Source organism: Telopea speciosissima, chromosome 6, assembly GCF_018873765.1.
Source record: "Telopea speciosissima isolate NSW1024214 ecotype Mountain lineage chromosome 6, Tspe_v1, whole genome shotgun sequence".
Taxonomy (NCBI): Eukaryota; Viridiplantae; Streptophyta; class Magnoliopsida; order Proteales; family Proteaceae; genus Telopea; species Telopea speciosissima.
In genome coordinates, this window is record NC_057921.1 from 2,090,557 (window position 1) to 2,108,421 (window position 17,865).

Consider the following 17,865-nt stretch of genomic DNA (forward strand, 5'->3'; position numbering starts at 1 on the left):
TTTTGGTGATGATTGGGATTGATAAATATATTTATAAGAATGCATTAGTTGGAATTATATATTGATATCCATGTCTATATTAATCCTTGCCATATCGCATTTTGCATATGAAACCTGTGGATATGATTTGATGAAATGTGAGCATGATGCCTTATATTGCTATTTTGGGTTACCGTGCTGGTTGCACTGGTACTGGGACCCCGTGATTCTTATAAATATGATAAGTTCTTGCTTGCCATCTTGGTCTGTATGCGCCATGCCGTGCTGGTACCCGGGTACTAGATGGAATGGGACATCGATGCACCCGGAATACCTCTCAAGATGATAGAAATGCATGTAATATATCTGTGGTTAGGATTTACTGTACCCTATGCTATGACCCTTGCCAACAGGGGTTTAGGTGTTGGATAGCCTGAGCACCTGTGGTCTGTGGAGGCGGGAGAGGCCAGGACAGGGGTAGTGATGGCTATCTGGGGTCTGCCACTGGGTGGTCATGATGGCTTCTACCAACGCAGGTCCCTTGTGATAATTGAGGTTTCACTGGGGCGATAGGACAAGTGACCCTCAGTGTCTCTCGAGTTATCATAGTAGCATATGCCATGACTTAGATTGCTTGTTAGGTGAAAAATATGAATCTAACATTTCATGCATCATGGACTATTTGTGATTGTTTGTATGTGCACTCCCCTTACCCCTCACTGGCTCCGTGGATCTAACCCCCTGTGTACACAAATTTTTAGACTTTGATGTAGGTAGTGATTATTTGGCTGGCCTGGATATACAGCCTACAGACTATGATGATATCACTACAGAGGAACCTGGTTACGTGTCAGAGGGACACGGCGACAGTTGCCCCTGCGATGATTGTGCCTATGGGCACTGATACTTTCAGGGATAACTCCCTATCTTTTGATTCTTTTGGGGAGTCGAGCCCGTTATGAACTCTTTTGTAATAACTTATTATATTTCTGAGTAGTTATGTCATGGTCAGCCAGCACCAATATTATTATTATGTTATCACCTAGATGGCTGAACATATTGTAACTACTTATGTGATTAATGCTTCCGCTCATTATGACTCTGACAGATATTGGAATTATATTTCCTTTTTACTCAATGAAATTATTGGGTGGGGCTTTGGGTGTTTATCAGGCGCCAGGACATTGTATCGACGATCCTGATAGGTTAGGGTGACATGTGCATCCTAATCACCCTCTTGACTGTGCTTGTGGTATAAGCTCGGGATAGGGGCGTGACAGCATCAACCACAACATTGGCTTTTCCAAGATGGTATTGAATGTCAAACTCATAATCATTGATGAGTTCCAACCATCTTCTTTGTCTCATGTTCAACTCTTTCTGAGTGAAGAAGTATTTCAAACTCTTATGGTTTGTGAAAATTTTAATCTTTTCACCATACAGGTAGTGTCTCCATAACTTCAATGCAAACACAACTGCTGCCAGTTCGAGGTCATGTGTAGGGTAATTCTTCATGATCCTTCAACTATCGGGAACCATAGGCTATTACCTTCCCATTCTGCATCAACACACATCCTAGCCCTATTTTGGAAGCATCTGTGTACACCACCATCCCTTCAGTTCCATCAGGAAGAACAAGAACTGGGGCTATCACCAATTTCTTCTTTAACTCTTGAAAACTGTTCTCACAATCTTCATTCCATTCAAACTTGGCACCCTTTTTAGTAAACTGAGTCATGGGCATAGCTATCTTCGAGAAATTCTCTATGAATCTTATGTAGTACCCAGCTAATCCTAGGAAGCTTCTTTTCTCTATTACAGTTTTAGGGCTTTCCCAATTCACCACAACTTCAACCTTCCCTGGGTCTACTTCAATCCCTCTAGCTAAAATTACATGGCCTAGAAACCCAACTTGATACAACCAAAATTCACACTTGCTAAATTTTGCATATAGTTGCTTCTCTCTCAATCTCTACAGGACAAATCTCAAATGCTGGGCATGCTCCTCTTCATTCTTGGAGTAGATCAAGATATCATCAATGAAGACTATCACAAATTTATCCAGGACATCATGAAAGACTCTGTTCATCAAAGCCATAAAGGCTGCTGGGGCATTAGTAAGGCCAAAAGACGAGACCAGGAACTCATAGTGTCCATACCGAGTCCTGAAAGCTATTTTACTAACATCAGCTTCCTTGATTCGAAGCTGATGGTACCCCGATCTGAGATCAATCTTCGAAAAGACTGAGGCACCCTGAAGCTGATCAAAGAGATCATCAATCCTTGGCAAAGGATACTTATTTTTTATCGTCAGCTTATTCAGCTCTCTGTAGTCGATACACATCCTCATGGAGCCATCTTTCTTCTTCACAAATAGCATTGGAGCAGCCCAAGGAGAGATACTCGGTCTAATGAATCCTTTCTTTAACAAGTCTTGAAGCTGAGTCTGCAATTCCTTTAATTTTGTCGGTGCCATTCTGTAAGGTGCTTTAGATACCGGTGCCGCTCCAGGTATTAGATCAATCACAAACTCATTCTCCCTTGGTGGAGGTGGACTTGTCAAGTCATTAGGGAAAACATCAGGGAACTCCCCTACAATAGGAATCTCTGACATAGGCCTAACTTGTGTTCTAGCATCCATAACAGACATAAGGTATCCTTGGCATCCCTTGTTTAACAACTTCTTCATCTTTAAGGCTGAAATCACCATCTTTCTGGGTTTCTTTTTCTTATCACCCACAAAGATGAATCCCTTTTCGCTTCTAGGCTGGAATACTATCTTTCTATCTGCACATAGTACATTTGCCTTATGCGCTGCTAACCAATCCATCCCCAATATGACATCAAAGTCTGTCATATCGAGTTGGATCAGATGGGCATTCATGTCTCTGCCAGCAATCCTCACGGCACCGGTTCATACAACGTGTTCAAATCTATCCTTGACCCATTGGGTGTGCTGACTGCTAGACCCTCTACCAAACACTTCGGTGACATCCCAGTTCTCTTAGCAAATGATAGAGACACAAAGGAATGCGTCGCTCCAGTATCAAATAATGTGTGTGTAGGAGTAGAGCAAATGAGAATGGTACCAGTAACTACATTCTGATTAGCTTCAGCCTTGCTAGTGGTCACAGAATAAACCCGGCCTTAAGGCTTACTGGCTGGCTAGAGAGCAGAAAGCACAGGTCTCTTATGGTAGCATGTCCTAGAAGTATGCCCATCTATCCACAGGTGAAGTCTGCAGCACTTGTTGGAGCTGCTGCATCTGTTGCCTTGGTGCTATGATTACCATACACCAATCCGGACACTGTTGATTCAGACTGACTCTTCTGTGGTAAGGTTGGAGCTGCACTAGATCCAGAAGATTTGCTGAACTTGCTGAACCCTCTATCAAAGAACGGAGCTGCTCACTTGCCGGATGACTGACTAACATGATAAGCATCTCTCTGCTTATCCTCAATCTTCTTTGTGATTTGCACAGTTTTTGAGTAACCTTGAGTCAGTCTGGTGGCCATTATAGAGGCAATCTATGGCCTCAATCCATCCTCAAACTTCTGTGCCTTCGCTTCATTGTCGCTCAGGTGAGGAGGGGTAAAGAAGAACAACTCTTCAAACTTGTTGATACTCTAACACAGACTTAGGTCCTTGTGTTAACTCTGCCAATTCTATCTCCTTCTTCTTTCTTACACTAGTGGGAAAGTAATTTGCAAAGAAGGCTTGCTTAAATATTTCCCAAGTCATGACTGGGTGCGCTGCCTCCAAAATAGGCCTAGTAGTTTCCCACCAAGCTTCTGCCTCATACTGGAGCTTGTATCCAGCACATATAAGTTTTTGCTCTTCATTACAGCCCAAAAACCTAAAGGCCTTCTCCATTTCTTTTACCCATTTGACGGGTAGTAAGATGTCTCTACTAATTCCAGAAAAAGTAAGGGGCTGCATCTTAAGAAACCTTTCCATCATGTGACCTTCTACATCATGCTGCTGTGCAGGAGGGGGAGGAACAGCAGGGGCTGCAGGGGCTTCCTGCGGAGTTTGTATATTCCTGATAACTACCTGGAACTGATCACCTATGTCAGCGATCATCTGATGCATCTGTTGTTGCTACCTTTCCATTATTGTATGAACAAGACTAGCAACATCGTGTATAGGCATGTTAGGGGGATATCCCTGTGCACCCCCAGCTGGAGGATCATTATGGGCAGGGTTAGAGGAAGAGGCTGCTTGTGCACGCCCCCCCGCATTACGCCTCTGATATGTGTTAGGAGGCCGTGGGTTCATAATGATCAGCTGAAAAAAAGATAGACATCAAACTATCAGCACATGCATCAATTTGATATAATAGAGTGCACAGTTATGATAAAGCAGTAAGAACAGTAGAGTGTGATTCATCATACTTAAGAGGATTCAAGGAAGGTCTTGAAGTCTATTCGCCCATCTGTGGAGGATGGATTCGATGCGAGTGGTATGGGCTTGAAGGTATTCCACCCTATAATCGATGATGTAGAAGTCCCTGCTCATCAAGGACTTACTCTCATTCCAGAGAATCGACTAGAGATACAAGCGATCATTGGTGAGTAGCTCGAGTATTCGATTCAACTCGTCGATGTTTTCGGGATTGTATAAGTACTCTTCGATTGGCCTTAACACATAACTCATCTCGAGTTGTTGTTACGCGTTAAGCCAATGGTTCAAATACCTAAAAGCAACAATACAATATTATATAATATATAGCACATATATATATATATATATATATATATATATATATATATATATATATATACATATAATGCGATAATTACACAAATAACTTTTACATTATATTATATAATAAATATGTAAAGTACTTACATAACACTTAACACATAATATATAAGATGACATTTACTATAAACATATATATATATATATATATATATATCATATACATATTTATACAATTACATGTATTTTCTTTTTATATACTTTACATATATATATATATATACATATCATACTATATTATAAAAGTAGGAACTCAAAAGTCATGGAAAATCTTTTCATACCAAAAATACCCTTCAACAATATTAATAAACCCAAAAAATATCCTTCATGAATTGTTCTCCTTATCCACTCCCTCATTCTCTCCCAAAAAAAATAGGCTTCATTAATAGTGATATAACTATCAAAAAAAATTTTAATTATTAATAATTAAAATTAAAATTTTCCAAGGATCATTCAATTGTGATCCCACCAAATGTTGCAGGCAGAGTCGATGAGGCTTAGTTAGTTCCGTCATGTTTTCCAAGATCTGTTTGATTTTGATTGGTATAAATACGATTAAAATCATGTGGTGATCTCACTGGTTCTAAAAAATGAAACATCGCTTTACCTCATCATCAATAGACAAATAGTAATAGTTAGCTCGCTCCAAATTCCAATTTATATTTTTTTGATTTAAAATTTCAATCTCGGTGGTGAATCGAAACGTATTCCCAGATCGAACTCAATATATTGATTCTGAAAGCACCCACTCCAAAATCTATCTGTTTTGTTCACTGCACTTTCAATCTTTCCGATGAGTTGCAACGCTGACCACTGGTGATGTCACATTAGAGTCTCCTTTATCCATAAGTCTTTTCACCTCATTTTCTATCTTATTGCCGTTTTTAATGGTATTCTTGAGGCTTTATTTGATCGATTTTTATGTTTCATTGAATTCTTGAACAGTGCTGGTTTGTATGGGCCATGGCCGAACCTCCATTACCTGTTGAGAACAAGAACAAGTTGTGGAAGGGTGTCTTCGTTGTCATTGGGATCATAACAACCCTTGTTATCTATGATTCTATGGTATCTTACAGGCACGATTCTTCTCTCATTTCCTCGTAATCTTAATTATCACCATTTATATTATGGAACATAATCAAAAAAAGGTTCAATCCAGATTCCCAAGATTGCAGATTTTGTTTTTACAATTTGTATTTGTATGCTTACGAATTCAAGATTTTCCTTTGAAAAGCATGAATCTATATTACTATAAGGGAAATATTGGATTTACTGTATCAATTATGGGGTTTTGAAAATATATTTTCCCTTCTATTTTGAAATTGTTCTAAATTCAAGTGTGATCTATGTCTACCAGTTGGGTCTCCACATTGTTTAGTTGCCTTTGTTTCCTAGCTACCCAAGTTTGAACTTTTTTATTTATATTTATCTATTTATGTGTTTATTTTACTTCTGCTACTTGATCTTTAGCATGTGTTTTCTCTTTTTATTTGTCGAAAATGATCCAAAATGTCTCCACAAAGTGTTCTTCTATGAAGAGATGCCCAGATGCAATGAATTTTAGCATTATGGATTTCCCCTAACATGGTCTCTTCTCTCATGTCTTCTCTGTTATTGCAACAGCAATGGTGGTGCACCCAACTCCAAAAACCTCCCACTTGTCGACTTGATATAACAGTGTTTTGAAAAAAATCTCATGCAAAGAAAGTGATTAGTCAAATTAGGAGAAAGAGATTAGTTTCCATTTTCAGTCTACGGTTTCAGAAAATATTCTCCTTCTGCTGGAGCTATTCAAAATTAGGATCCTTAAATCACTGTGTTGCATGATTTTGGGTCTTCCAACAATGCAACATTGGTCAAAGGGTTGTACACGTAAGCTTGACAGTGTTTTGAGTGGTTTTGTAATATCCAAATTCAGTCTGGGTAACTGGGTGGCTTTGAAACATGGATCCGTATGTAGGAAAGGTCAAACATTATTTTGTGTTATAAGGTAATTTTCCTTTTTACCTTAAATGAATCTGATTAAAAAATTTGTTAAGATTTTGTATTGAACTTTTGCTGACCAGTATTGGTTGACAGATTGTTGGTTTCTGCCTGAAAGTCAGGAGTATGAAATTCTCTCTTCTATTGAATTTCTATTGGATAGGCCACAAGAATGTTCAATTTTCTTGTCCATTGCTCATTTCTTAACATCAGCATTGTGTTCTACTTTTCTTAGTTTTGAAGATGTACTAATCACACTAAAGTAATTTTCATCCCCCTCCTGTGTAATGGACATCTGAACATGCATTGCATTCTATTCCACAGAAGGTACTTATCAGTGTAGTGAGTGAAAGCATACCTTGGCAAAGTGACTGAAACTACCAAAATGTCTATTGGGGTCCTAGCGCTTGCATATGCACATTGAATGTTCATTTTCAGAAATTGCATAGAAAAGGGTCAAAAGAATAATTTGAAACCACAAGGTATAGTACCAGTAAAGGATTTGAAGATTTTGTGGATAATATTCCTTCTAGAGTTTGTCTACTTCCTCGTTTTAAATCTTATACTAGATCTTTTGTACTATTTTATAATAATACGGTGAGCGTTTTGATCGCCATTCTCCCCTTTCATTTCCCATGTCTTTGACAGTGCTTTTGAATTGACAGAAAAAAATGCTACAGATATTATCAACAACATTTATAAATTGTTATTGCTACATCTGGATGAAACAATTGATTTTAAGCTAGAATTATAGTTTAAACAAATAAAAGAAAAAATGAATTACTATATAAACAATTTTATTATTTAAGTAAAACATCTAAAATGTTGGGTGTTCATTTCGGTTATTCATATATGAAAAAAAGCAAATGCACGTGTAACTTTACTAGTATTATAAAAGTAGGAACTCAAAAGACATGGCAAATCTTTTCATACCAAAAATGCCCTTCAACAATCTTATCTCTTCAAAAAAAAATAGGAACGATTCTATATACATTCACTGTACATCTCGGTCTCCCAAAAAAATAGTGTTCATAAATTGAGAAAATAACAAATTTTCCCTTGTTTTTAGGTAAGTATAATTAAATTATTTAATTTAATAAGTAAAAAAAAAAAGACTTTTTAACTTTCTAACGGGTTTTTTTTTTTCCCATTCTTCAACAAAAAAAAAAAAAACAAACGAGTCTATGTACATTCACTGTACATCTCGCTCTCCCAAAAAAATAGGGTTCATAAATTGAGAAAATAAATATTTTTCCCTTATTTTAAGGTAAGGAATCTTCATTTACCAAAAATGTCTTTCAACAATCTTATCTTAAAAAAAAAATAGGAACAAGTCTATATACATTCACTGTACATCTCGGTCTCCCAAAAAAATAGTGTTCATAAATTGAGAAAATAACAAACTTTTCCCTTGTTTTTAGGTAAGTATAACTAAATTATTTAATTTAATAAGTTTAAAAAAAAAAAGACTTTCTAACTTTCTAACGTTTTTTTTTTTTCCATTCTTCAAAAAAAAAAAAAAAAAAACACAAACGAGTCTATGTACATCTCGCTCTCCCAAAAAAATAGGGTTCATAAATTGTGAAAATAAATACTTTTCCCTTGTTTTTTTTTAAGGAATCTTCATTTACCAAAAATGCCTTTCAACAATCTTATCTTCCAAAAAAAATAGGAACAAGTGTATATACATTCATTGTACATCTCGGTCTCCCAAGAAAACAGTGTTCATAAATTGAGAAAATAACAGACTTTTCCCTTGTTTTTAGGTAAGTATATTTAAATTATTTAATAAGTTTTAAAAAAAAAAGACTTTCTAACTTTCTAACGTTGTTTTTTTTTTCCCATTCTTAAAAAAAAAATACATTCACTGTACATCTCGCTCTCCCAAAAAAATTGGGTTCATAAATTGAGAAAATAAATACTTTTCCCTTGCTTTTAGGTAAGGCATCTTCATTTCCTAAGACTTTTCCATTCTTATAAAAAAAAATACAAACAACTCTGTTATCCACTCTGCCTTTTGGAGTTTTATATCTCTAGTTATTGCTGCCTTAGAATTCTTGCATTCCAAGTTTTTTGGGCCTTCGAATTCAGTTACTGAACGTTCAAGGTATCCTTCAAATTTTTATTCCCTTTTTGATGTAAGTTGTGGATTTACTATTTGAAGAGAAATGGGTGACTTTTTTCAGTTGCTAATTATCCGTTGGAGAATTAGTTTAGATGGTAGTTTCGTGGGCATTTCAAAAGTAATTTAGTTTACTGTCATATATATCTATTACAGGAGTCTTTTTAATTTCTTTTCAAGCCTTTTTAAATTAGAACCAAGAGAGATAAGGAGATCACACGAAAGAGTAGGAGTGAGGGAGAGATAGACATCGTGAGAGAGTGGAACAGAGAGAGAGACGTTGAGATATATTTATGGAGAGTAATATCAACAGAGAGAGAAAGAGTTATTTTGGGTTGTTAATTATTGTTAGAGAGTAAGTTTTAAATTTATTTTTTTTTTGAGTTATAATTTCACAAAAGTATAGATAATAGTTACATGGGAAAGATAGGAAAGAGATACTTGAATGTTGGAGACAGAGTTTTGAAGAAAAATACAAGAGGATGGAGGACGAAGGGTTGTGTCTTTAGGAATGGTGTGGTATCAGCAGAATTGCAGCAATCCAAACTCTGAAACAGAATCGGAGATCAAAAGAGAGAGAGAGGTAGAAAAGAGGACGTGCAATGGGCCAAGTTTGTGAGCTTCGAAAGAAGGCAGAAAGCTACAGGCTCTGCTATTGTTTTCAGACCCAATCAGAGGGAGAGAGATAAGAATATAAAAGGAGGTTTAAGAGATATCCGGAAAGAACAGAATCTTGGCGCAAGAGAGCGGATTGGGGAGAAGACAAAAGGAGAGGTTCATTGGCACTGGTGGTTCTTTCCCTCTTCACGCTATGAATCCAGCTTTCACAGACTGTTATGTTCCATAGACATTGATGAAACTGCCCCTGATAAGTGTGTTACTAAATTTTGAAAATTTTTAATAACTTATATTACGAAACTTTTTTTTTTAATCTTTTGGTAAAAGATATTAAAAACACGTGCATTTGCAAGTGCAATTTTACTAGTATATATATATTAACATGTTATAGCTACATTATATTTTTAATACATATAGTATTCTAGTATAAGTATATTACATATACTATTAGCATATACATATAGCCTTTATATAGTCACACACTTATTTTTAAAACCTTTTAGTATACCTATTATATATAGTTTATATGTATAATAAGTTATAATATATAGCTATATTTTATTTTAATTTATTTAGGTCAGCCGGATGCAGACCCAAAAAGTGTCGGAAACACAGACCAAATAGGGCCGGTCGTCCGCCCTGTGAAACAGTGGCTTCCTAAGGAAATTGGTCTAGCCGGATTCAGCCTCGAATCGAGCCGTACGTCCGCCCGGCTGAACTGGGCACTATAAAACATTTTGGGTCCCACTCTAAATAAGTCCAAACTCCTCTCTTATTCTCCTAACTTCTTCCAAGGCTCTCCTAAGGTTGCTCTAGGGTTCCTACACCCGTTTTGTGTGTTTAAATCCTTGGATTCTCACCTCAAATCTACAAGTAAGTGCTCTAAACTCTGAAATTTTTAGTTTTCTTGTTTCTCATCCAACTCTAAGTCTATTTTCATTCTTCTCCTTAGGTTTTTGAGACATTTATGTTATTTTGTTTCCCTTTTTATAATCTTTAACAATATTTAATATACTTTATGTATTTTCCCCATTTTCTCTCCTTCTTCCTTGTTACAAATCTGCCCATATTGTAGCAAATCTGCCTCTATTGCCCATGTACTGTTTAACAACCCCTATCTCAGTTGTTCTAAAACTAAAACTAGGGTTCTTCTTAGTCTAATCCTACCATTTTATATATACTTGATCTAATATTATTCTGTATTTACTATGATTACTCAAGGATATACGTGTACATAATAGTAGACTAAATCCCTTAATGTAATTAAGTTAGCTTGCTGTCCTACATCACTTCTAACAAGCTTTTGTTGCCCAACACTTGTAGCTTATTAAGAATGGTTGCAGCTCAAGGCCGTGGGGGAAGAGGTAGAGGTCGAGGAGGAAGGGGAAGGGGTAGGGTTGTTGCTCCACCAGAGTTCAACCCAAGATATTTCCGAAATGTGGAAGAAGAGGAATATTACTGTGAGTGGTTTATGGAAAGAAAACTGGAAGAGGAAAGGGATGTGGTATTAGCGGACCTTGTTGCATTCAAGGTCCAGGAGAGATTTGAGAGGTTGGGATGGCTCTCCATGCTACAGCCAGCAAGGGACTGGTATCCTAGGCTGGTTCGATTGTTCCTAAGTAACCTCTCCTACCGGTACGAAGGTGATGAGTTCTACATCAATTCTTATGTAAAGGAAATGCCTATCTCCTTCAACACAGCCCAGTTGGCTAACATTTTGGAGATTTTCAATGAGGGGCAGTGGAGGTACTGTACTCCAGCTGTAGATGTATCTGAGTTCCTGGCTGATGAAGAATAGGAATGGTTATATTCGATTCTCACCGATGGCAAATTCTATGAGAGGATGAAATCTGAGTTGGATTTGCTTCCATCAGCCCATGTCTTATCTAGGATTCGTGGACACAATGTGGTTTAGAAGAGTGGTCACCGGACTGAGCTGTCTACCATGCAAATCCTAGCCACCTACTGCCTTTACACCGGTTACCAGATCTGCCTGCCCTATGCGATCATGCGCACCATGGCACATTTGCATGACAACCCAGGGCGGGGAAATCTGTTGTTTGGAAGACTGCTCACCAAGATCTTTCCTAGGTTTGGAGTAAACCTAAGGAATGAGGAGACTTCAACAGAGAAAAGAGTGAGCATCAGTCGTGCCTTTTTAGTGAAGATGAGCATAGTACTCCCTCCATTCTCTCCAGAACTTGGGCATACTGATTGCACCGACCCGAGCCAGACTACTTATGTGGAGGACACTACAGAGATAGTGGGTGCAGAGGCACCCAGAGTTCTACTTACTCCTACACTCACATTACATGGTCATGCAGGTGCTTCCTCCTCGACATCAGCTATTCCTACTGATAGTACTCCTTGGGGACAGTTCCTTAGCCGGTTTGACGGCTTGGAGAGGTCAGTGGCACAGGGCTTCGATGGTATAAGGAGGGACTTCTCTAAAGTCAGTGGCCGAGTCAAAGCAGTGGAGACAGAGCTAGTTCAGTGGAGATCTTTCTTCTCCAGTCGAGGACCACCACCACCACCACAGCAGTAGCAATGCCATGCTTCAAACTTAGTTTAGTTTAGTTTACTTTATAGTTTCTTTCTTGGCTTTCCTTGTAAGGACTATGATTCCTAATTCCAGTACATTTAACTGATGTACCCAAATTAGCCTAACTGCTGAAATTTTATATGAACTCTATATATATATATAAAAATTTCTATCTTTATATTTATCTTGAGTTTCACAATCAATTCCCCTTTTTTTTTTACTTGGTAGCTTTTAGTTGAGGTTTTTAATTATCCCTAAACTGAACTCACATTCAGGTCAATGAGTCCAAGAGCTGCCATATCATGAATTTGACTGCGAATAGAAATAGAGCATAGATTGCTCTGATACCACTTAAATATCACACCCCGGCCCGGTATATAAGGGCCAAGTGTGACTGGATGTGTGTCACATCCAATCAATCCACCAGGATCGCAAGTGCAGTACTCTATTCGCAATTTCATTCACAATAATCAGAATTTAAATGCAGCGGAAGCAATTAAATAAAGCAATAAGACAGTAATAAAGGAAGAACTAATGATAACTTATATATATATATATATATATATATATATATATATATATATATATATATATATATATATGTGTGTGTGTGTGTGTGTGTGTGTGTGTGTGTGAACATTTAAGTACATCTGAGTTACATCAATAGACTATAAAAGAAGTAACTCAACCACCAAAAGACTATATACAGTATTTACTACAAAAGTGTTATAACAAAAAAGGTAGAGATAGCCTGATCAATCAGGAAGATCAGGAGAAGGTGCAGTCGTCACATGAGCACGAAGCTTCGTGCTCCACCAGTAGAGGAGTATCAACTCCATGAGCAGTAGGAGGATCCTGAGTAGAAGGAGTCCCCACAGAAGTACCAGAAACACTGAGAGTAGTCTTATCTGAAAAATAAGGTATACCACAGGGGTGAGCTCTCAACTGAGCCCAATAAGGAAATGCATGCAAAACACAACACAATAATTCGTGATGAATGTCCTAATCTAGCATGCTCCTAACAAGGAGTCTAAGTCAAATGAGGTATAAGTACTACTGTAGAAGATGCTAACCTCGGTCCCAAAAACACATAACCAGACATCGGTCACCCGAGCGAAACCATTCTACTAGGGTGAGGACCCACCAGTAGAGGCATGTCACCAGGCAGCCCCACTAGTAGACCCCCAAAGACCAACCCTACTGTTTATTCCCACAGCCGAGTACACACGCTAACATGGGACAGTGAATGGTACCCCGGCATACCCTTCGGTTGTATCACGGGTTCTCCAACACCTCTTCCCCTGTTGGTAAGGGAGGTAGTACTGGGTGATGATATACAACCTAGCCCAGTGCAATCTATTTATGATGACACATGTATGGATAGCCGAATTATTAAAGTACAGTACTTCACCATCAATAAATTAACAATAACAGTAGGTATCAATGCAATGCAAGATGCCAATGCAGCCTAGTTCACATGCAAATTCTAGTGCAATAAATACAAACTAAGAAACTATATGCATCAGAGTAGTTTTGATGATGCATGACATGGCAATCAGAACAACAGCAATTAAGGTAACAAACACACAAAAATTAAGTCAAATTCCCTTATCTGTACAGTAGACTAGTCCTAGCCAAATACTTTCCAAAAGATCCAGTCAAGATAGAGAAAATACACGAATTACAATCCTAAATCACATACAAATAACATCCATTAGGTTTAGATAGAAGCTAAGGGCAAAATCCAAGATACTAAGGCAGTAGGGGTACAAAAAGGAGCAGCCGGATTCAGAGGGATACAGGGCCAGATGACTGGCCCTGGGCCTGCAACTGCATCCGGCCCTGAGGCCGAATTGGGGGTTTTGCTCCTAATGGTCAGATCTTGACATGCATGCCCTAAATTTCATGATCTAAGTCAATATTAAGGTGGGTCCAACTAACCTCATTAATTAATTTGAAAAATTCAACTCAAATTTTGGGATTTTTATCAATCAAACCCAAATTTCATATAAGGTTTATGAATTGGCCATTAGAATCAGCAATTGTGTTCAATAGAGGGACAGCCATGAAGATTCAGGTATGGCTGAACCCAAACAACACTAAAACAGTAAGAAATTAGGTGGAACTTTTATTGTTTAAGCTTGGATTAAAGATTTTAATGGCAGAAATCTATTTAGGCATGATTAGGCTTGAAGATTAGAGAAAGAGAAGGTGGAAAGAGCATGGATTCATAGCTTACCTTGGTACATCAGTGAGCAAAGATGAAGACAGCCCAAGTCTTGTGCAATAAAGTCTCCTATAGGGATTCCAAGCTCCAATTTCAATTACCAAACCAAAGCCCCAAGTATAGAGCTCCCTTCTTCCTTCTCTTCCTTCTTCTCTTTTCTTCTTCTCTAAGGTTCCCAAGCTGAAATCATTTTCTCCCTTCTTCTTAGTGATTTGTGAATAGTTTATGATTTATTAGATTAGTTACATATATATAGGTAGTGCTTTAATTATATAGTGTTTGGTTTGTTTTAAAAAGAAAGTAGAATCTGTTTTTAGAAATGCTTCTTAAATCTGATTTTTTTTTATTAAAATTGCTTATTACTTAGATTATTCTAACTATATAATGTTGTCTTAAAATTTCAAAGGTAAATCGCGTACGGGTAAATGTCGGGAATAGAATTCTCCACTAGGGACATGGGTCCCACAGAGGTCTTCTGACTAGAAAAGGGCAAGTTGGGAAGAATCCTTGGAATCCTCCATAGAAGTGTCGAGAGATTCGTCTGTATCCTCGACCGATGTAGCCCATAGCATCGATGCCACCATAGACTCAGAGCTAGAACCTAAAATCACACAAGTTCCAAAAAGTTTAAATTTATTATGGATTTCACAAGTATTTTCCGCCTTGTGTAAAGAAGAGAAAGATCTTTGAATTCATGCACTTGACTTAAGGAAGTCAAACGGTGATGATGTATGAAAGAAAATTTGAGGAACTGTCAAAGTACGCACCACATATGGTGAGTACCAAGGAGATGAAGGCTCGACAGTTCGAGCAAGGTTTGATGGTTGAGATCCAAAAGAGTATCTCTCCCATGCAACTGAAGACTTATGCGGAGGTAGTCCACATCTCAAATCTATGAGACTGTGGAGAAGAACGCAACAAAAGAGGAAGATGTTGAACCAAAGAAGAAGTTTAAGAAGAGTTCTGCTGGCCCTACAACAAACAAGGGTAATTGGAAGAAATTTCATAAGAAGAAGCCCCAAGAAAAGGTTGAATGCAAGAAGTGTGGTAAGAACCACTAGGGTGATTGTCTCGTAGGGACATTCACTTGCTTTAAGTGTAAGGAACCTGGATATCTTGCAAGGAATTGTCCAAATTTGAAGGATCAGCCAGACCGAAAGCCATAAGGAGGGCAAGCCAATCAAAATGCCAAGAATAGAAAAGATACTCAAGGAAACCAGAAGCCAAGAGCCTCTGGTAGGGTTTTCGCGATGACTCAGAAGGATGCAGAGGGATCTCCCTCTGTTGTGGCAGGTACATTTACTTTTCTTGAATGGATTAAGAATGAATGTTTTATAATGTTGATGTTGTGTTGTGGTTTCCCCTAAGCTAATTAATGAATGATTATATATTGGTAGGTATGCTGAAAGTCTTTGGAATACCTGCATATGTTCTATTTGATTCGGGATCCACTCATAGCTTTATATCGAGTACCTTTGCTACTAGATTGAATGTAGAACCCAAGGTTTTAAATTACTGGTTGTGTGTATCTACACCATCTGGAGGAATAATAAAGACAGAATTAGTTTATGAAACTTGTGAAATAGAGATTTTGGATAGAAAGTTGACTGTAGACCAATTCTATTAGAAATGAAAGACTTTGATGTCATTTTGGGAATGGACTGGCTAGCAACATATCATGCTACCGTTCTCTGTTTTGAAAAAAATGTGGTTGTGAGACCTGTCAAGGCACCAGAGTTTGAGTTTTCTGGGATAGTGATAGGAACTCCTCCATCAATGATAATTTCGGTGATGCAAGCCCGAAAGTTATTGAGACAGGGATGTCGAGGATTTTTAGCTTCAGTTGTAGATACTGAAATGTGGGGATCAGTTTCATCTGATGTACTGACCGTAAGGGATTTTCCGGATGTGTTTCCGAAAGATTTGTCAGATTTACCACCTATAAGAGATGTGGAGTTTGCTATCGAGTTGAATCCTGGTATGGCACCAATATCCAAAGCACCGTACCGGATGGCTCCTATAGAATTGAAAGAATTGAAGGATCAATTACAAGAGTTGTTGGACAAGGGTTTCATACGGCCAAGTATTTCGTCGTGGGGAGCTCCAATCCTATTTGTTAAGAAGAAGGACGGTACCATGAGAATGTGTATCGATTATAGAGATTTGAACCAGGTAACCATAAAGAATAAATATCCGTTACCTCGGATTGATGACTTGTTTGATCAACTTCAAGGTGCAAAAGTTTTTTTGAAGATTGATTTGCGATCGGGATACCATCAATTAAAAATTAAGGAGGATGATGTTCCAAAGACAGTGTTTCGAACGCATTATGGACATTACGAGTTTTTGATTATGCTATTCGGGTTGACTAATGCTCTGGCAGCCTTTATGGATTTGATTAACAGAATGTTCCACGACGTGCTTGATCAGTAGGTGATTGTATTCATTGATGATAATCTGATCTATTCTAAGAGTAAGGAGGAACATGAGGAGCATCTGAGGGCAGTACTGCAGACACTGCGGAGAGAGAAGCTTTATGCTAAGTTCAAGAAGTGCAAGTTTTGGCTCGACAAGGTTGTGTTTCTGGGTCACATTATTTCAGCTGATGGCATTATGGTAGACCCTAGTAAGGTGCAAGCAATGATGGATTGGGCTAGACCGACAAGTGTGATCTAGATTAGAAGTTTCATTGGTTTAGCTGGCTACTATAGAAGATTCATAGAGGGTTTTCCACCATCGTTGTACCATTGACCAGACTCACTAGAAAGGGTGTTCGGTTCGTTTGGTCTGAAGACTGCGAAAAGAGTTTCTTAGAATTAAAGAAGAGACTGGTATTTGCCCCAGTTTTGTCTATTCCACAAGGGACGGGAGGTTTCATTATCTATAGCGATGCTTCAAAAAGCAGGTTAGGGTGTGTACTCATGCAACATGGTGATAGCTTATGCTTCAAGGCAATTGAAGGTTTATGAACAGCACTACCTAACCCATGATTTAGAACTGGCAACGGTGATCTTAGCACTAAAGATATGGAGGCACTACTTATATGGTGAAAGGTGTGAGATCTATATTGACCACAAAAGTTTAAAGTACATCTTCACCCAGAAGGAACTGAATTTAAGGCAGAGGAGATGGCTAGAATTGATTAAGGACTATGATTGCAACATCAATTACCATCCTAGTAAGGCCAATGTAGTAGCTGATGCACTGAGCAGGAAATCCTAGGGTGTAATGGCTGCAATGTTTACTAGCCAACCCCATACAATTGAAGACTGTAGAAAGCTTGGTTTGGAGATGGTAATTGGAAATGCCACAGCCTTGATGGCAAGTTTAGTGGTCCGGCCCTTCGGTATTGATCAGTTAAAGGGAAGGCAAAATGAAGATCCATTTTTGGACAAAGTGAAGAAAGAAATTCAGGAAGGGAAACGGGCAGATTTTTCTATTGCGACTGATGGTTCTTTAAAATTTCAAACCAGATTGTGTGTGTCAAATATTGAGGAGTTGAAAGAAATAATATTGAAGGAAGCACACTGTAGCCCATATACCATTCATCCTGGAGGTAACCAAAATGTATCAAGATTTAAAAGAAACATTTTGATGGAATAACATGAAAAGAGAGATTGTGAAGTATGT

The 17,865-nt window shown here is 38.0% G+C and overlaps 1 protein-coding gene across 1 annotated transcript; it reads right to left on the minus strand.

Annotated features, from left to right (window-relative positions):
• Positions 1-3,588: 3,588 nt before the first annotated feature.
• LOC122664516 lies at positions 3,589-4,071 on the minus strand. Its single transcript, XM_043860362.1, has one exon. The coding sequence runs from the start codon at positions 4,069-4,071 to the stop codon at positions 3,589-3,591; it is 483 nt and encodes a 160-aa protein (XP_043716297.1).
• Between the last annotated feature and the right edge of the window lie 13,794 nt (positions 4,072-17,865).